Below are 20478 nucleotides of genomic sequence, written 5' to 3' on the forward strand. Positions count from 1 at the left end.
TAATGTGGAACTGGGATTGCTTGACAAGTTGACTACCGTATTGGTTATGTTATTCGTGTAGTTTTTTTTTTATTTATTTATTCCTTTTCGAGTCACGCAACAACAGCCGACAACATTGTAACGTCAAAACAATGAGGCGTTCTTTTACGTATTCGCTGTTCGAGGAGGTTCGTTAGAGTTGGTTTGACATCGTCTCTAGAGCCTTTTTTTGGCTCTAGGACATGTGAGGCGTATATCTACAGAACTTAAGAAATAAGAGAGAACTAGTCAAATTTCTGAAGCGTTTGACTATACTTCATACGACAGAATCGGTGTTCAAATCCCATTCGGATCGTTCCCACCTATTAAGGACTGACTATCCAAGTTGGTGGTATCATGAAATTTTGTCAGCCATAAATGGCAGCCATGGCTTTAAGAAGTCGTTAGGTCAAAGAAGAAGAAGAAGAAACCCACTCCACAAATTGGATTAACTCTGCATATGATTAAGTAACTCTATCTACTTAATTTCTTTAAAATAAATAATATTCTAGCAACATTTACATTCAGCTCTTCAATATCCTGCCATACGATCTCTCACTCGCCGGTAAAGTCTAGCGTGACTTTATGGCTTATACTTCCTGTTGACAAAAAAAAAAACATCGTTAACATCAATGACGCATTTGACGGTCGGCCCACCAGAGATTCAGACAAGTCGTCACCAAAATACACGCACGGCGACAATTACACGACACACACTACTACGGGCTATAAAGAACCCATTACCGTCCCTTTTTTGCGTTTGTTGCCCTCAAATCGACCAAACGGAAGGACGAGTCGTCGCCGTGACTCCGACTCCGGTCAGACGTCCAGTCAAGCCCCGGGGAAAGCTAATTAATGGGCTCATACTCGACGTCACCAGTCGTAAAGCTATTTGGAAGAGGTTTTGTCTACTTTCTGGTGACTGATGTGATATGTTTGTTCTGATAGCTTAAGAGCGAAGAAATTGCTCATAAGTTGGCCATTTTGAAGTCGTTTTTCTTTTTTGCTTGGTTTCTCCACAATTTCTTGTAATTTCGGAGAGACTTAAGCGCAATATATTATAAGTAGATTTTATGTGATTCTTTCTCCACGATATAACCTATATGAATAATTTATTTCCCCTTTATCACAACATCCTCTGAACGGGTTCCAAAGTTTAATGAGCAAATGCAACCGAACCCATAAAACTGGGTGCGGAACTGTTCCATACCGAAGAACACCTCGATCCTGTTGGCGTTTATTTCCACACAACTGGCGCACACACTGTTTTATGCCCTTGGAGACAGGTTAATTCACGGTGCGTCCCTGCTGGATATGTTGTAAACCGTTTTATAACCATTAAACCATTCTTTCTCGCGCTCCCCTCACCTCACACTCTCTAGACCCCCCCCCCCCCCCCTAACTAAAATGAGTTTCCTATAATCGAATTTCTTTCCCCCTTGCGGATCGGATCGGATCGGAGTTCCAGCGGTGCTGCTCTGCTTTTAAATACCGTACATTTTACACCAATATAAATACATCTGTGGGGGCCGATATCAGCCCTGCACTGTTCGGTGCGGTGGACGCACATAAAAATATTTACGATCGCTCCAGATATCGCGCAAGATTGTACGCTTTTTTGTCAGATGTTTTGTTGTTTTGGCGTCAATAAAAATGCACCGTGAAGGACTGTGAGGTTCTCGCCGTCAGGTTCCAAACGATCGCAACACCCATCTGGAACCTGAGTTGGGTAACAGCACCCCCCTCCCCCCCCATTTCCTCCCACTCTTTCCCCCCACAAAAAAGGGTGTCACAAGAGAGCCTAAACGAAAGACGCGCTTGGCGATCGATTCTGTCGTCTTTTCTTTTACGATCAATCAGCTGAAGTCTCTCATATTTTGTTGGTTCCCTTTTTCGATCGGAGAAGCATCCCAAAAGGTGCGCGCGGCGTCGCTGGAGTGGCGAGCGGAGTCGTATTTATTATGATTTTATGTAAATTGAATCTGCCGAATTTTTTATGGCATCTCTCGCTCCAAAGGATCGCCGTGGAAGGGGAGCGAGAAGGAAGGAGTGCTGAGGATTTGCGTCAGCTGTGTTTGGGGCTTCGGGTTGGCGGGAACTCTCAGGAACTTAATTAGCTACAAACTGTTCCACGGTTATCGGGCCAGTGTTAAAAGGGCTTGGAGTTGAAGTATTTATATTTTTGTCATAAAATGGGCGACGAAGGCGATTTGCTCCAAATTTGATGAAATTTCATCCATAAAAAACCGAATGCACGGGCGAGGTTGGGGGGAGAAGATTCTCACTGTGTGTATCGCCGAACGGTTCGTTCCGCGCTGCAACAAGTGTCTTCGGTGACGCCGGCTCGGTCACACTCGGTCCGCGTCTGGCTGGTCAGCCAGCACCGATGCTATAAAAGCATAAATGTTTATGATCTTCCCCAGCGAGAGAGAAGTTGTTTCTACCCATTTGTTTTTTTTTCCCCACCCGTTCGAGTCGGTGGCTTTCACCGCGGATGCAGTCTCACGACGCGTGCAAATGATAAATATTTTAATTGCATTTATTCCACAGAAAGTAGCACATCGGATGCCTCAAAAATAGTGGGACTGAACCCTCATCCCTTGAACGGATAAGGGCAGGGCTGACTGAGTTTTGTTCGGCCACAATCATCAAAAGTTTAATTCCAATCTTCCGAACCTTTCCAATTTGAGGCGTGATGGCGTGGATTTTAAGTGTCTAACTGCAGTTGCTGCAAGGTGTTGAACTGCACTCAAATGTGCGATTTTTATGTTTGACGCGTCACAGCCATTTTACGAGCTGACGCTCGGGCACCGCTAATAACAGGAAACGGTTTAATGTTGGGGTTTTCTCGAAGATGCGCAGCAAATGAATATTTCGACATAATAATCTCACACAATTTATGACAGACTTGGCTGTACGCCAGCCCATCATTTTTCTCCAAAAGCTTCACGTCTCTAATGAAAATTTTTGTTTTTTTGTTCTTGCGTTTTTATTTCATTCCTTTTCCGGTTACGCGCCCTGATGAATGACGACGACGATGCTGATGATGCTCGAATGATCGTTTTACGGCCGCCTCTTCAATAACTTCTGGTGCAATTCGCGGTGTCGTCACGCCACGGGACTAATTATCGTTCGGCTGCGTCTCTCATGAATATATAGCACCAACACTGGCGCAAAGCTTAATGGACAGACACTGCAAGCGATGGTAAGTTATTTATAGTTTATTTTATTTTGTAATATTTTTTTTTTTGGGGGAAATAAAATTATTTGGAATTGGAAACAATTTTTACCGAGCCGGTACATCCTTCCAGTTCCGAAATCCGAGTTGCGCACACTCGCCGCACCTCAACATTACGGCACTCACGCACCTCTGAGTGACCGAAGTGGATGAGAGCTCACACGAAACGGCGATTTTGTAGCTCGGATGAAAAAGGGGGCGTGTTTATACCGAACCGAAATCGCGCGGTAGAGTGAGTGAGCGAGTGAGAGGCTTTTTATCGAGGCTCCTGGTGAGGTGAAGCGTTATGCGAGCGTTACGTTAGCGTTACGCTTCGTGCGCTCGATCGGATTTTGCCGGTTTTGTTGTGGTTTTTCTTTGGGAAATAGCCACCAAAATGTGTTTGTAATTCTAAATGGAATATTTTTCTCTCATAAAACAGGATCTGCTGCTTGGCGCTCATCCATCGACACAGGCGATCAACGTAAAGCGTGAACCGGAAGATCTTCGCAAGGAGCCAAAAAATCCGCGCAATCAGAAGGTAAAGTCGTGCTTTAATTCCCCTTGTGTTCTTCAACATTATCATTTCATCACGATCATCATCATTCGTTCGGGTTGTGTTGGTTAACCTATCTTATGGAGGGCAATTTTTCCTAGACATGTTTCGTTTTTTTCTTAACAAATTACTAAAATTGAGCTCCAAGCCCCAATCATGCAAAATAGCTATAAGGTGTTTTTTTGTCTGCCACATATTTGAGTGGAATGTTACGCTCACGGTGATCCTTCAGTACATTTTATATAATTCTACCAGAAGGACAACCTTCACCAAACTGACGAAAAGGATTGATTAAAAACGCAACTCGCTTTCCACCCCACAAAAAAGATTTAAAAAACAAACCCTCCAGTTGGCTACTTTCAATTTGCCGATAATTTAATTTACCCTGACAGCTGACAAAAGCCGCCACTATTTCTTGCTTTGCTCGCGATTCCATGCCCAACCTTCCATATATGGGCCTGTGCCGAGCCGAAAGCGCCATCATTGCTCTCCCGAAAAAAAAAAAAAAACAAATCCCTCCATCAGCGATCCCCCGTTTACATATGATTACGCCCCGGTGGCGATTGTGTAAGGTTTTCGATTTTATCTTTTTCCACACCACCGTTGTTGCAATCAATCGCACACACCTCCACCCCCACGATCGGACACGATCTTCTATGGTTGTCCTGCTGCTGTTGGTTCCTGCGATCCTGCGTGACAGTGTGGAATAATATTCGGTAGTCGCCAACTTTCGCCCGTCGTATCCTGTCGTTCGCGAACCCCCTCCCACCCCCCCACCCCCCCAAAAAAACGGGAGTGTATTAAAGGAATGGGCCGGGCGAATGTTGTACCGGTGCACTATCTTGAAGTTGAGAAGTGATAAGTGTTTGTGTGGTGGCCCAAACCCAACGATTGACGCCCGACGCAAGTGCTCCCGATCGTTCATTACGCTTGCTTTTCTTTGCAGTTATTCTTTCGTTCGCTCGCGATTACCTTTATTTTTTGACGCTCTTTCTCTTTTCGTAAGGGTGCCTTTTTGCTTCGGTTCACCAAACTGCTCGGAACACCTTTTACTCCCCCTCACTAAAGGAGGAGCTAGGGGTGTAGAGGGTTGAACGGTGATTGTTTTGCTATCCTTTCAGTTCCTTTCTACTCAAGAATGAATAATTTAAAAACAAACCACAACATCCCCCAAGGGGGAAATGTGATTGTATCAATAATGTGTAATCATATCGATCGATCTGTTTTGTGCGGACGGCCCAAACACGCTTTTACAAATTATAAATACATGATTCACACTGTGTTTGTTTTGATTTTAGAACCCCTTTTTCTTTTGCACAATTAAACATATTGGCCGCCGTTTTGCACTACCTCACATCAATTCAGAAAAATCCTTTCCCAAAACCATTGGCTCGGGATTCTTTCTCGAAGCGAAAGGAACACTTCTGCGCAGGTGAAAGCACCCTGCATCGTAACGTTGGCCTTTTTTGTTGGTTTGTTTTTCGCAACCCTTTTTAGCCTACTCGGTCCTCTCCCATGCGGCGTTAAGGGTTCTTCGCCACCTTTTGGCGAATAATATTTCCATATTGATCCGATTTCATACTGCTTTCTTTGCCACTCACAGGCACAAAACACACGCGCGCAGAGTATTATTAAAGCCGGCGAACCCCTTGAACGAAATTGCCCCCTTTTCGCTTGCCAAAACGCTTGCATGCACCATCGAGGGAATGCATTCGCAGCGGGAAGGAATCGGAACCAGTCGGAAGTGCAATCGAATGCATCGTTTTGATGGTTTATGCCGCTGTGCAATTAATCCCCCAAGGGGTAAAAGCGTTGATGGGCAATTCCGGCCTTTTGACACACAATTGTCACCGATTAGAAAATTGGTAATCGATCGTGTAGGGTGGATTTTAGCTCAGCAAAAAGGGTTGCTAAACCCTCTCAAGGACTTATTCTTAAACAGGCCTCTTTGTGTTGTCGAAGTTGTCACACGAAACAATAGGCTAATTTTGAATTCATATTTCACTAAGACATTCCAGCCTTTTATCCAGTTGTTTAGTACGTTAGACGGAATGGAAAACCAAAAAAACACACGGAACACCTTATCTCTTCCGAGAAACCTCAACCGGCGTTGCACCACGTTACACCGACATAAACCGACAGTTCTTGTGCCTTTTGACCTCCCGAGACGTTTCCGTTCGCACTCTCCACTGTTGTCTTCGGTTGCGTTTTTTTATGACCCTAAAAACTCCGCGTGACCATTAAAAATGTTTCCTTCCTTGCTTTGAACAACTAAATCTACGCACCAACACACAGAACACAGCACCGCCGTTTGCACCGTGCGATTCTTCTGCGCATTTCGGCATAGAGCATCCTACTACCAGGCTGCAGCTCAGAGACAAGCGGACACATAAAACGCAAAACATTCTCGGGAGCTTTCCGACCCCTCTAGAGGAGGGGGGGGGAGGGGGGAGGTTACGTACGCGAGGTGGGAAAAAGGTGGCACTAAAAATGCTGTACATGAAACGACAGAAGACACCGGCCGGCCGGCCAGACAGCGACCGAGCCCTCTCAGAGTTATAGGTTTTATGGCCCATTTCTGGTGCGCTATTGTCGTGATGGATCCTCGCAACTCAGGAAAGAAATTACGGTAGAGGAAGAACGGATTTCGCTCTATGTGCGTGTCTTTTCCTTGAAGTCGTACCTCCCGACACCATACGCTCGTTGCGGACACTTTTAGTGCGAAGGAATGATAGTTTTATGGGTTCAGAAATTTTGGAAAAAGAGTCCGGAAAAACCTAGCGAAGAAAAGGGGTTGCACGACTTCCGAATGTCGATTCCTAATGTTGTGGCAAATTCAAGGCCACAGCTGAAGAACATGGCGCCGCAGTTTTGTGGTAAAATTTTGGAGATGATTAGGACCAGAGTAGGACTTCCAGCTTTTGGCTTTCTTTTTTGGGGAGGACATTGGGGTTTTAAACCAAAGATTCCTTGGCAAATCCTTATGCCCTTAAGTCTAAATAGCAGTACAACATTTAGTTAAAATTTACAAGGAATTCTCAAAAAACCAAGATCCTTTCTTTTTATGCGTAAGGCGATCACTCACCAGAAGTCCTGCTCAACTTCGGTTCCATGTCCTGGGAGAGCTAACAGCAGTTCTCACCCGGTTGAAGAAAAAAATCCACATGATACTCACTCACCACTCAACACCAAGCGTTCGGCAGACACTTCTTCGGGGATCTTAAGGTTGGTCATACGCGCGCCCGTACTTGCGCATCCATCACATGCGCCGTCCTTCTTGCGCACACCTTGTGAGTGCACCATTTCCCAAGCTTCCAACCTTCGCTGCGTCCTCGGAGATTCCTTCCCTTAACGCACTTCTTCGCACCGGCCATTCCCTTCCTGCGCTCTTCTTGCATACGTCGCGTCGTCGTCTTCGGTTAGCTCTCTTCCCGTTTGCTTGCTTGCTCGCTCACGCCGCCGTCGTCGAACGTCTTCGTCCCCAGGTCGGTCTCCTCCCGGGCATTATTATGCTTCCCGTTCGTGCGCACTTCTTTCGGTACGCACCTCTCTCACTACTGCCTGCGCTCAGACGCGCTGTGCGCTGGCTATTCCCATTCTCCCCTGTGTAACTATGACCCTCGGTTCCACGTTCCGGCACACGGAGCCACAACCGGCAACGGGCAGACTTCATCGGCGCACTCTGATTACGCGTGGACCCGGTGCTTGATTTAGTCTATCAAAAGACGTTGATGAATCGAGATCGAGCGACCGTGTGAGTGCGTGTGTGTGAGAGTGAGGCCGCGAGTCGTGCGTGTTTCGTTCGTGCGTTGTTGCGTGCGCGTAAGAATTTGCGTTCCGGTGCGCGCAGTGAAGGCATTTCGCGACTTTGCCGTGTGATTCTTTTGTGGAAGAAATTGCTATCCTTGGAGTTGACAAAGAATCACAAATTTTTGTGTGTGCGCGTGTTGTGTTATGAGAAGATCAATGTTGAAGAAGGCCTGATCCTTAAGAGTGATCCTCAGGAGTGGAAATTAAGCCTTAAGGCTTTAAGAAAGAATTAAAGTGAAAAGGTGTTGTGAAGCAAAAGGAATCTTAGTTTCTCGAGAAGAAAAGTGTTAAACATTGCCTCTAAAATCCTGCATTAATTTCCCTAAAAGTCCTCAAAAATTACTCAGCAAAAATCAGTGTGCCCTACATTCATTTCTAGTTGGTGAGTTCTTCGCTATTGGTTTCGGTGTTCCGCTTCCGCTAAAACTCCCTGGCTGCAAACGAAAGCATCGTGAAATGATGGAAACAACAAACGATGGTTTTATGCGTGGTTTTTTTTTAAATTCGTTCGATCGACGATAAATTTACGTGATCAGATACGCGTGTCCTCGCCATAAAAAACAGATCCCTACTGTTGGACGAAAATATCGGCGAACAATCCCTCCATAATGTTAACCCGGTGATCGATGACAAGTCCTGCAAAAAGTATAGACTCGTCGTGCACAAAAGTAAAAGGACACTTCGCTCCACTTCCTCCCCTTCCCTCCCCACATGGGATGGGAATCCAAAAAGGGGGAAAAGAAAAATGCAGCAGCAGCAGCAGGAGCAGTTTTCTTTAAGGGTGCCGTGGTCAAGTAGTTGTAGCTTTTGAGCGCGCGTGAACGCTCGGACCAGAGTAATTTATTTTAAATATGACAGTTTAAGGCAAAATTTTGTGCTTACCAGCAAAAAAAAAACAACGGCGCGACGTGTTTTGCGACCGTCCGCTTGCTGTTCTGCCGATCGATAATTTACCAGAAAGTGCGTGCCCGTATGCCAACCTGGAGTGCGAGAGTGAGTTTTCTACCGTGTTGCGAGCGAACGGGCGATCGTGAACGTGTGGTGTGCTCTTATCGTGTCCGAAAGTTGTCGGGCGTTTTTTTTTTTTTGTTTTTTGGTTTGCGATAGTGCGTGGATAGCATTGAGCAGCGTCAAGATGACCCTTCGCTTAAGGGTATCTTCCTTAGCTCGAGCCCTCTTCTCTCTACACCTCTCGGAGTCGTGTCCTGAGCATAATTGTGCCTTAATGTGGTGCGTTGTCTTACGTGTTGCGTTGCGTTCGATTTTTTTGGCCGGGCGTGAATTTCGTTCCTTCCCGATCACGTGAAACAATTTGAAGCCAAATGTTAAATGTATCTGTTGCGTGCAGTACGATGTTTCGAGAGCCTCAAAACGTGATTATTGCCGGTGGGGCACCGTACTTTAAGGCACTATCGCGAGCGGCGAATTTTTTGCTGCCTGTTATCGGGTGGCCGGTTGAGCGAATTGTTTTGTGTCATAAAAATGAAGAGCTAAACAATGCTACAAAAAAATTGTCACACGATCGGAAGAAAAATTCCATTTTCCGAAAGGAAAAACGGGGCCCACTTAATCGCCACAATTAAGCAGCAACACAAAGGCTCAATTTAAGTGCCTGCCAGCAGCGGCTAGCCCATTTGACAGTCATTACCATGCCATGGGTGCCATGGGTAATGAGCAACCATTTCATTCGCTTTCTGACGAACACTTCCGAGTCGCCTTCAAAGCGTTTTCGTCGCTTATCAGCTGGTTGAGGTCTTTTGCGGTAAAACAATCGAGTTGCACGGTGGTGGTGTATGAGCGTTTGAAGCGCGGTTCCTTGATAGGAAGGAAACAAAACCTTCCACGAGGTTCTTGCACCGGCGCAGCCTTAAAAAACCTTCCTAAGAGTTTTATTTTCGTGTGTTTCTAGTAACAAAATAAGCGCGTAAAGTTGTTCCTTGTGTGATCGCTTCTCGCCGGCAAACAAGCAGTCGTGCATAACAAATGACAATTTATCGAGTTATTATCGGGCAGCATAAATTAACCCGTGCGTGTGTGTGTGTGTCACCGACGGGGTGGAAAGGGGATGATGACCCAATAGTGGAGGAGGTCGTGTCGAGCTAGTGTTTTGTTTGTGTTCCTATCAGCAGCAATGTTGGGTGTTTTTTTTTTTGTCTGTGGTTCCCGCTTCCTATTCGTTGTGGGAAATAAATATCGGACCGTAACACAAGCTAAAGTGGCTTCACGATGGCACGGTTTTATCTGCACGGCCCACCTTACCACCGTGCCTGGTGCTAATTTATGTGAGTGAGGAAGCGAAACCTCACACACCGGCGCAACACTATTTAGTAGATTTATCATTAATTAGCGACGAAAAATGAGGTAATGTTTGCGAACGCCCCATGCCCTCCCCCAGCGGGTGAGAAACACGATAGGAATGTGAGCCGTATTTTTTTCTTCTTTTTGGGTAAAAAGTATTGCCTATGGCACGGTTCGAGCAAATCAAACAAGAGAAGAGGTGAAAAGAGTGTCCCACCTACACGTGCGCTTAATTATTGATCGGACCTTTCGTTCGTCCTAAATTAACGATATTCGTACGGCGATGGGAAGCGAGATGCAGCAGCTTCCGCTGTAATTGTACAGAGCGCGATCGTTGCGATCGGTTCCAATCAAACGATAGATGCTGCTGCTGCTGCTGCTGGTGCTTGTGATGATGATGATGAAAATTGGAAGATCAATCGTCTACACACACACACGAACAGAAAAAAACGGCCTTGCTGGCAGCAGCAGAAACCGGGGTGCTAGAAAATTATGCAGATTTAGGCTTCCTACCCCCGCCGGTCTTGTCGGGCATCCCCGGTCGAATCGAACCGCAGCATAACCTAATCTGGCGCATAAATATTCATAATGCCCCCAGCCCCCACTCAGACTCCTTCCGCTGAGCGCATCGCGATCGCGATCACGTGTAATCCGAAGCCGACAGAAATCTCAGCCTTTTTACGTCTGTGAAATCTGATTAAAAAGTAAATGAGCTACCAATCCACCCCGGCCGGGCTAGATTTTGGCGGGGGTTTGATCGGTGCCCGATCATTACATTACTATTCCCCGATCGGTATTAGCTGAATAGGCTCCCTTCCCAACGACTAGCATCATCAATGCTAAGGATCGTCACGGGGATTTGCTGCTTTTGTTTCTTCCCGCGATCCCCAAACGATCATCATCATCATCATCGTGCGGTAACGGGCGAACATTTCATTCCAATTTTTTTTCCCAATCCCAAGTGTTTTGTGTCCTTTTCTTGCTTTGCTTCACTGGGTTCACACAAACAATCGCCGAAAATTCTCGCCATTCACCGTCACCGTCAGAAAGGTTCGTCGCTTGAAGTCTTTCGTTGTGTGATTCGATCGCGCTGCGCTCTCGAGCCACCAATCGCCGGGCGATAAATAAAATCCAAATTTATTGAGTATAATTAAGAATCGAAGGTAATAATTTCGAATGCAGATAGAGCGAAGCTGTTGTGTGTGTGTGGCTGTTAGAGAAACTGAGAAGGAAACAACAACACCGCAGCGCGCCAGCAGGTGGTGAGCGTTGTGCTTCTCTTTGCTTCTTTTTTTTGCAGAAAAAGTCAGTTAATTAATTCTTTTTCAAAAATTATTAGATCTTCTTTCCACGGGGGTAGAGGATCTCGTACCCTTCGAATAATCGGAATGATTTGGAATGTCCCATCACCGTGCAAAAGGATATGCGTCGATTATCCGCGGTCCCTCGGTTGCCTTTGCTAAGAAAGCAATCACAACCCGATCTCGAAGTGGTGCGATCGTCACCAAACAGACGGTTGTAATCGATTCACACAAATTGCTCCACATTTGGGTTTCGTTTGGTGACGATCGGTGTTGTTCTTTTCTTTTCTTCTTTCCTTCAAATCAATTGGCTTTCATTCAGCCATACTCACAACCATCGTTTTCGTTGATTTTTTAAATTAATTTTCCATTCCGACACACCGGGTCCGAAAACGAAATAAAATCGCGGTCCGCCAAAATAAATCGAATGCTCGTCTGGGGCGCCTTATTGCAAAAATATAAAAATCAGCTAATAAAAACATTTCACCGCTCCCAATGATTATGGGTTGGGTCTCGGGACGCGAAAAACAGGTGAACACCGTATCGTCACGATGCGTGTGTGTGTGTGTCGTAAAACCGGAGCGGATTGCAATTAAAAAATATTAAATGTGTAAATGCACTTAACTTTAACGGTCGTCGGTACGCCCGATTTTATGTGATTGGCTCGGCCAGATACGTGAGGTGTGCAGATCAAATGAGCATTTTCGGGCGCTATAAAATTGCGTTCGTTCATCTTTCACCGCAACGGCAGAAGGACGAATCCTTCGAACGCGTTTTGAAAGTTGCCACCAACGCCCGTTGGGATGGGAAATGGGAGGCAGAACAGCCGAGAAGATCGATTGTGGTCGCTACTTTCGCTTTACACCCGCGCCGAAAAAAACAAGACGTCTTTTGTGTTATTTTACTAAAAGTAAAGTGCAAAGCCTCGAGTGCAGCTATAAACACACTAATCCGGTACAGCTTTTACTGTTCGCCCAAAAACCAACCGACACATGTTCCGATTCTCGCTCGATCGATACGGATTTTATTTAGATGAACGTGTGTTTTATGAGCCCCTTTTAATCCTGGCCCAATCAGCGATCTTATCGATTTCGTTATCGATACTTGTGCCGCTTGTTCCGCTGAATTTCGACAAATAAGATGCTCACTACAGGAGCGCACAAGACAAGGGAAAGACAATACTTTCTACCCAAAATTAAACAAAAAGGAACCAATTTGGAATTTGGCCAGCTAAAAGCGAGAAGCAAAACCACATCGAAAAAAAAAAATTGTCACTCGATACACCCTCAGCATCGAAATCGATCGATCGTTTTCAGTGCCGAACTTGTTTCGACCGTGCTACCGGAATCACTTTATACAGCAGCTTGCTGTAAATTATATAAATCATCAGCAACCGGCGGGAGGGTGCTACCAGCATTCAGCACTGGTGCTGACTGACTGTCATCATCATCGGCACCAGCCCCGTGTCCCGTGTTCATTACATCTTTCGCCAAAAATTCTTACCCTGTTCGTTGCTGGTTGTTTCTGTACGCTCCTTGTCTTAATTGTTTTGTTTCGCATTATTATTTGTTCCCGTTCGTATCGTGTGTAATTTCTTCATTTTCGTTTCATCAGTCGGGGGTTCGTTTTTTTTTTGCTTTCGATGATTACTGTGCTCTTTCTTTTTTGTCACACAACATTTTCTTCCACAAGCGTGCTAATTCCCGGTACAAATTCTCAGGCATTTTTTTAAATGAGCGCAGCCAATGGATTAAGCAGTTGGCGGGTGGTGCATTCATGGGTATTAGGCTCGGGGGTCTTTTTTCCACTCTTGTTTGCCAAAATACACAACACAACAAGAACCAAAAACCGAGCCCAATCAGCACACACGCGTGGACACCCGCTTATGCGCTCCCATAAATTAACGACAAACGGACTCATTCCCCTGACAGGCGCGTATCAATCGCGTTCTGCGCTAATGTGATCCATTTTCGATTACCTTTTTGATTTCTGGGGTCCGTTTTTTTTTTTGTTCGTCTGCTTGCTGCTGCTGCTGCTGCTGCTGCTGCCAGTGTCTGTATCTTGTTACCTCGTTTGAAGGTTAACAGTACGCTCGTTTCGGGGCGTCCGCCCTTTTCGAGACCGCCCCGTTTGCCGGCTACAGTTTATATTGATCGACATCCATTTTCGGTGAAGTGTTGTGCATGTTGCTTCGTCTGTTGTAGCTCATTATTTGACCGTTTGTTTGTTTGCTTGTGTCTGCATTGTGTTGTGCCCTGCGGTCTAAACACCGCAGTTAACATCGCCGGACCCCAAGGATCCAAGGACGGCGGGCGGGGTTAGCTCAAGAATGTGTGTTAAGACACGTAGAATGAAGCGGAAGCGCCTGGAAGCAACGGCAGGACTGCGTAACGGTAGCTCAGATCTTGTCAGCAAAATGTGTGTTGTGTTTTTTATTTGCCTGACCTTTATTGTCCAACAGTCAACATAGTAAACTCAATGTCGGGTTAAGCTAGCCAGAAACGTTAATATAGATCACGCGGATTTTAATGGGATTTTTGGTAATTGAAATTCTATTTATAAAAAAAAACAGTTTATCAAGAACAAGACAAAGCCAAAGAAACAGAAAGGATTAACAAAATGAATTTTATAAAAAAAACTCATCCAAACCCGAGGTAAATGAGCAACGCTTCGTACGGAAAAAAAAACAAATCAATCATCCGTGCATGTTAAATCGAACAAGCAAACGAGCCAAGGAACGAGACGCGCATCATTAAGCTGCGGCGGAAATTGAATTTTGACAGTTGTCGTTTTGATTAGAATCAGGCGCTGTTTTTTTTTGTTGGTGTTTGTTTCCCCTCCCGTTTCAATTTATGCTTCTCAAAGGGTTCGTCGTGTAGGCTTTTGATTTGTTTTCTACTCTTTACTACTACGAAGATACAGAGAGAGCCCACGGCGAGGGCTTTAAGGTCCGCTGATAAGACAACCTTAATGTAACAGGAAACCATCACGGGCAAGTCCCGAAATCAATCAAACCCGGCTACGTTTAACATGTGGGCAGGCGTACAGCGAAATGCTGGAAGAAACAAACAAATGGCCGGCGAGAGGCAAACCACCGTATAATAAAATACATGCGTTTTTAATCAATGATCGCCTCGAAATGGGCAAATATTTATCAAAAGAAACCGTTGACGGACGCCATGATGATGAAGCTCCTTCCTTTTGGCCCTTTGGTGAGCGAAGCTATCTAAGAGCTCAATTTACCGGACTAACTCTGCCTAAGATTCTTGAGCTTCTCCCACAAAGAGATGCACAATTCATCTCGAACTGAAAGAGCAATTGAAGTCTTAAATCTCATACCAAAAAAGTGAATATCATCCCGCTGTGTGGCGAAGCTTCTGTTGCTAGTTGCTACTGGGCGCTTGTGTTAGGCTTCTCACTTGTCGCTAGGCTCTAGCTATAATCACCGCCATTTCGCCATTACGCCACACAAAACCCGCCGGCAGACCTGGGTCAGGATGATGGTGTAGCGTAGCGTACGCAGCAGTAGCGACGGATGCTGATCAATCATTTTAATTTTTATACCACTTTTTTGCGACTCAATCCAAAGCCGTCGTTAAGTGTTTCATAATAGCAACTCCCCCCGATAACCGTTGGCGCATGGCGTGAGTTCTTTGTGTATAGTTAGGCAAGAGAGTGAGAGGGAGGGAGGGAGAAAATAAGCTTTCTTTTTGTCTGCAACAAGTAGGGTTAAGTAACATAATATCTTATGGCGTACAATCATAACATATAAATTAGATCGGGGTTTTTTTTTTGCTGAGGATAGCACAAAGGTCCAACAGGGTTTCACATTAATCTTCCAGCGTCCGCTTAGCATGTAAGATTTAATCACAATTAAAACCATACAAATCTATGATCAACGCCCTCGGTTACATCTTCATCCGTAGATATCTCTCATTCCATTATCATGCTCATTGCATTCACGATCATGCGTTCTGTTAATTAATCCGTTCTCGCCCCATTCCACATAACCGCTGTGTTAGTTTGTAAGTTTCCATCATTTCACGATCGCTCGAACAGCTCGGCAAGCAATCGAATATTGCGATGGTCCTACAGACCACGGTCCGGGAGATTCTATCGCTCGTGCTCGTTCCCCGAGCCCAACTGAACGGACTACACGTGCAAAATCGGGCAGTGTGAAAGCTTCATTCAATAATCCACCTTCGCCACCAGACCGGGACTGGTGTGTGACGGTAACAAATTGCAGGAAACGGTCGCCCGTGCGACGATTTCTCGCATCCTTTTGCTGGCGCCAACCCGAACGCATTAAATCAGGTGCTCGCCCGCGTCGGTTCATGCCGTCGCCTCGTTACGATGCACCCTCGGTATCGGTTTGGGTTGTAAGATTTATGTTTTCTTGAATGAAGCTTTTAACAAGCCCACACGATGCGGGCGCTCGTCGCTTATCGATCGTTCAGCTCGGTCGTCAGCTATCGTTGACCGCCGCATGCCTTTGGGCGACGTTTCTCGTTCAATTAAAATTCAATTAACCGTTGCCGCGCCAAATGTGCTCGTGAGGGCTTTTCGCAGCCTCGCGCCCCGCACACGATGGGTGCTGAATAGAGGTCGAAACTATTTCAAAGCGCCAGCGTTAGAGAAATAGTTTTCCAAAATTCACTAAAACCCCCTTTCACTCTCTCTCTCTCCCTCCCTCTCTCCTCCTCTTCGGGTTACTTACCTGACCCTCTCTCTCTATTCGGTAATTTGCCTTCTAACGTTTTGGCCGTGTTGGATAAACTGTCTCTCTAGGTATCGTCGCCATCGCTGCACATTAAAGAACCTCCACCCAGCCCTGGAAGTCCTTCAACGGAAACCATGTATGCTGCCCCCGGCAGCACGCAGATCTACCTGCAGGTAAGCCATCGCCATCGCATCGTGTGTCGGTTATTCGGTCACCGATTAATGCGGACCGTTTTGCGGGATGGGAAGCCCCGTCTTTAGAGCGACAGGTTTGTTCGAGTCATCGAATCCGTTCGGTGACAGCCGTGGCCCCCGAGCTGTCGAATGTCCTACCGAGTTTTTTTTTCACCCCCGAAAAAACCAGGCTCCTAGCTCGTGATTTGCCGCTTCGGAAACCGTGATGAAGGATTTCGGAATCGTCAAGTGAACTGGAACAAAGGGAGCGAGAAACAATGCGTTAGCAGGGAAAGAGATATGGATGCAAAGCTCATATGGTGGTTGATTAACGGTGGACGAGTGATTGGATTTTATCTACTATTTCAAATGGAGTAGGGTTTTCTGATGTCGGAACGACATACTGGCGCGTACAGTGAGTGAGGACTTAATCGCCTTTGCCACGAGGGTAATCCTAGCCTCGTCGATTCTTTTTTTCTTTTTCTTCGAACGTGATCGAATCGTTCAAAACCTTTCGATCAAGACGAATTAAATACTATCACTCATATCACCTACATTGGATGGTTTTTAGGGGGACTGCTGTGGGATACAATCCACACACGCACGGTCACCCAATCTAAAAAGCCTCCGAGCGCGCTTAGCCTAAAATGTGCACCACCATCACCGCCGCTTTGCCACATCCTTTGCTTCGATTCATCCATCAAGCGAAGCTGAAAATTAGCATATTTACATAAAAACAAATCCCCCGTTCCTCTCCTTCCTCCCCCACTGATCGGTTTTGCTCCCAGCATTCCACAGCGTTATGGACATGATCAACAACTGTCCGCCGGATAAAGGAGGAGCAGACAGACTCGCTAGAGGCGAACAAAAAAAACAACAGCTAGAAATCCGTCAATCGATCGAACCGAATCGGCATGGACACATTTGACGTGTATATTTTGTTCGCCTTCTTTTTGATGGGTTGACAGGCCAGCCCGGTCGATCAACCAGTCGGTCGGGGTGGAACGATTGCAGGCCCACAGCTGCCCAGGAAACCTACCGGGCATGCTGCAACAGTGCCTGCGAGCGTCTGAAAAAAAAGTAAAACGTCCTCGTGTCGTCCCACAGGCCAACAACAACAGGTGGAATCTTTTCAGGTTGCGATTCCGCCGGGTATCACGCAACCGGTGTACGCATTGTGTGTCTCGTTAACCGGCCATTCCGGGCCAGGGTGGACACCGGTAGGATGACAGGTTTATCAAACAGCCGACGCCCGCCCGCTTTCTGATCCGGGTTTTGCCTGCCGGCCAGCGAATGGGGTTTAGTGATTTTCACTTTTTGTGCATTGCAAAAGTTCCCAGAAGCAGATAGGAGGGCAGGTTGATTAGAAAGGTGTTGAACGGTTTTTGGGCGTTGCTAAAAAAAAAACACGCACACGCGGCGAGATGGAGAATTATTAGCTGGGATAAAGCTGGGCGACAACCGAACGAATGATGCTGAATACCTATACTACCCCGATGGGAGTTTAATATTTGATGCTAATATGAAATTGTTTCTCTTTCGCAGGGTCCTTCCCATCAGAACAGTACAGCAGCGACGGCCAGCTCCAATGTGAACACCAACTCACCCAGCCCCAGCTCTTACGCACAGTATGACATGTATCCGCCAAACAGACTTGGGTAAGTTAGTGCGCTTGGGATACACTTAGTGGAACACGATTTTCTCATTATTGCGCAAAATTTGATGCGCTGCGTGATAAATGGCGATGTTTATCAACAATCCAGCAAGTTCACCGGCTGTCATCAATTTGACTGAACGTGTCCGGCTGTCAACATGCTTGGTTTATAGTGATTAATCGAACGTTTAGTGTGGAAAAATAGTAAAGTGCATCAAAACAGATTTATCTTTCGGGGCTTAAAAATGGACAGCAAACCTTCTGAAAAGTACATTTAAATCATTGTTTCCGTAAATATGAAGTTTTAAACTAATTCTCGTCCTTCCCGTTCATTCCCAAACAGCCATGGTGGCACAGCGTTCATCACGGAACCGTACACCTACCGTGAATATTTCGACAACCAGGGTTACGCACCGCCCCGTACCATCTACGGTACGGCGGCCGATTCCGAGGGTCCACAACCAGCCACCACGTACGAGGGCCGCTTCACCAAGACCGGCTCGATCTACACCAAGACAATCACGTCGGCTGGCCTGACGGTGGATCTGCCCAGTCCCGATTCGGGCATCGGTGCGGATGCGATTACGCCGCGCGATCAGAACAACGTCCAGCAACAGTTTGACTATGCGGAACCGTGCCAAGCACCGATCGGTATGGTCGACCCGAACGCTGCCGGCCACATACCGGCGTGTGTGGCCAGCCTGCAGCGCAACCTTGCGATCAACGGTAGCCAACCGAGTCCAACCACATCGCTGGGCGGTTCGTCGACTGCGGCCGTTGCTACTGCCGGCGCTGCTACGGCTCCGCGCTCCCGCCCGTGGCACGACTTTGGCCGACAGAACGATGCTGACAAAGTTCAGATACCAAAAATGTAAGTACCAAAACAATGATACATTCCGGGGTCATTCCTCGGGTGATAAGTTAGCTATCCATTAGCGGTGATTAGTTGAAATTGCAGGTGATTTAAATCCATAACAGATTCAGAAGAAAGATTCGTTGCTCGTGAGTGGCACAGCAAGCCTGCGGACGGGATATTAATACTGTTAGCATAGTTACATTCTACCCGGGTGATCGTTCGTGAGAAATGATCACCACTAATGATCGCCATTCCCTGGCAACTCCGGGCCAATATAGCCTGGGGCGCCCATCCCGCGCCTTGCGATATGATTTATACGATATCGTTAATTCTGGTTGCATCATTTGCTGCCCTCGCACTGGCCATAGCGGATCGCACAAGCAGCCGTTGAAAGGCTTCTAATGAGGTGTGATTCTAACCAATGACTTCACCCATTAGCCGAGCATATTTCAATTACAATGAGCATTCCAGCGGGAGATGTTTCCATCCGCATCTCACGTGTACTGCGGTCATTTGGGCAGTAAGATCAGGATTGCGTAATGTTGTTTTTGTGCTGGAGGATTTCCCTTAACTTCCCTCGAATCGGATGCTGCATTCTCGGCCCATCCGTGTTGTATGCTCATCATAATTAGAGCGCTGTGCGATGCTTCTCCCCAGGAGAGGGATTGGGTGTAGCATAATTTTAGCTCTTCGTGCAATGTTTTGCACTGAGCGTTGTGTTAATTTTCGCCTGCTTCCACCCAGGATTCATTCATTACTCGCCTGTGCCGTTCAATCAAAACTCCATCAGACGCAGCTCGTGCAATGCTCGTTCATTTTTTCACGCAAGGCAAGCTAAAGACACGAAGGCTTAAGAACGCAATTCTCATTGACCGTCGGCCGTGATTGGAGCAAGTGCATCAGCCAGGATGTTAAGCTCTAGCGAGCTGGTGATAGATTAACCTGAATTGAAGCCTTGCCGATTGCATGCGCACGAGAATTGGACGTCGAATGGTGAGAATGATTTCCTACCAATTGGCTTAGCAAACGGGTTGAGTGCTATTTGTTGCCGGCAGAGCTTTAATTGTTTCCTTTTTCTTGTGGTCATTCTCTTAAGCAGCCGAGTATTCCACTGGAGCTTATTATCATCGGCTTCAACACACGGTTTTACCAGCCCACCAGCTCAAATACGTTGTCGCTGGTAAACCTCCCCAAAATGGCGAACCACTAATTGAAATTTAATCTCCCGACAGTATTCCCTTTTCGAAAAACGGAAAAGAAAGAGGTTTGGGGCGTTGTTGGCTCTGATCCTGATCGTTTGGTCGCGCAACATTTGAACGATTCAATCCAACCATTTTCCGCATGACTACATCCCCACAAAAACCGCCGCCGGTCGCTCGATCGTTGACAGAAATGGACCTGCGGGAACCTGCCACCATGTAGCCCGCAACTGTTAGAAAAGGTTAATTTAATTGCATTTTAATTGCATTACGAACGACCGATCGACGCCCAAGCACTTGATCCTCCAGCCGAGCTTGTCGTGGTCTACGGACTTTCCACCGTTCAACCGTTGCTAGCCATCATATTGATTCCTTTCATTGGCGTGCCGTGAGTTTGATTTCATTTTAATAGTGTATAATTTATTAACACCCTCAAGCGTTTTTCCTAGCTCAAGCTCTAGCCATCGAGGAGCTAAATTGAAAGTTTTACTGCTTGGAGGAGTGAAATGAAATCGGCCATTCTTCTTTGCGATCGTTTTCTTAAACGATCGTGAAATCTTGCAACGTTTTGAAAACGTATCTTAACCATCGGTTCATCGCTAACTGATGATCACCCACGAGCAGCAGCTCACCTCGGTCTGATGTCACTCCGAATCAGCAAGGATAATGATATTCG

The 20478-nt window shown here is 46.3% G+C and overlaps 1 protein-coding gene and 2 long non-coding RNA genes across 4 annotated transcripts in view; 1 reads left to right on the top strand and 2 right to left on the bottom strand.

Moving 5' to 3' along the window:
- Positions 1-20478, top strand: part of LOC118512853 (protein grainyhead-like) — a 184314-nt gene that overhangs the window by 121403 nt on the left and 42433 nt on the right. For both annotated transcript variants that reach the window (XM_036057926.1, XM_036057924.1), the window contains exons 4-8: positions 3178-3223; positions 3678-3776; positions 15989-16093; positions 17639-17751; positions 18091-18618. In XM_036057926.1, the coding sequence (XP_035913819.1) occupies positions 3178-3223; positions 3678-3776; positions 15989-16093; positions 17639-17751; positions 18091-18618 (891 nt within the window). The remainder of the gene's footprint in view (positions 1-3177; positions 3224-3677; positions 3777-15988; positions 16094-17638; positions 17752-18090; positions 18619-20478) is intronic.
- Positions 2989-16002, bottom strand: LOC118512863. Its single transcript, XR_004906361.1, has 2 exons — positions 15918-16002; positions 2989-3211 (listed from the first exon to the last, which is right to left on the bottom strand). It is a non-coding gene; the product is annotated as an uncharacterized LOC118512863 (long non-coding RNA).
- LOC118512862 lies at positions 16422-17709 on the bottom strand. The gene is made up of 2 exons (XR_004906360.1): positions 17577-17709; positions 16422-17488 (listed from the first exon to the last, which is right to left on the bottom strand). It is a non-coding gene; the product is annotated as an uncharacterized LOC118512862 (long non-coding RNA).

This window comes from Anopheles stephensi, chromosome 3, assembly GCF_013141755.1.
Source record: "Anopheles stephensi strain Indian chromosome 3, UCI_ANSTEP_V1.0, whole genome shotgun sequence".
Taxonomy (NCBI): domain Eukaryota; kingdom Metazoa; phylum Arthropoda; class Insecta; order Diptera; family Culicidae; genus Anopheles; species Anopheles stephensi.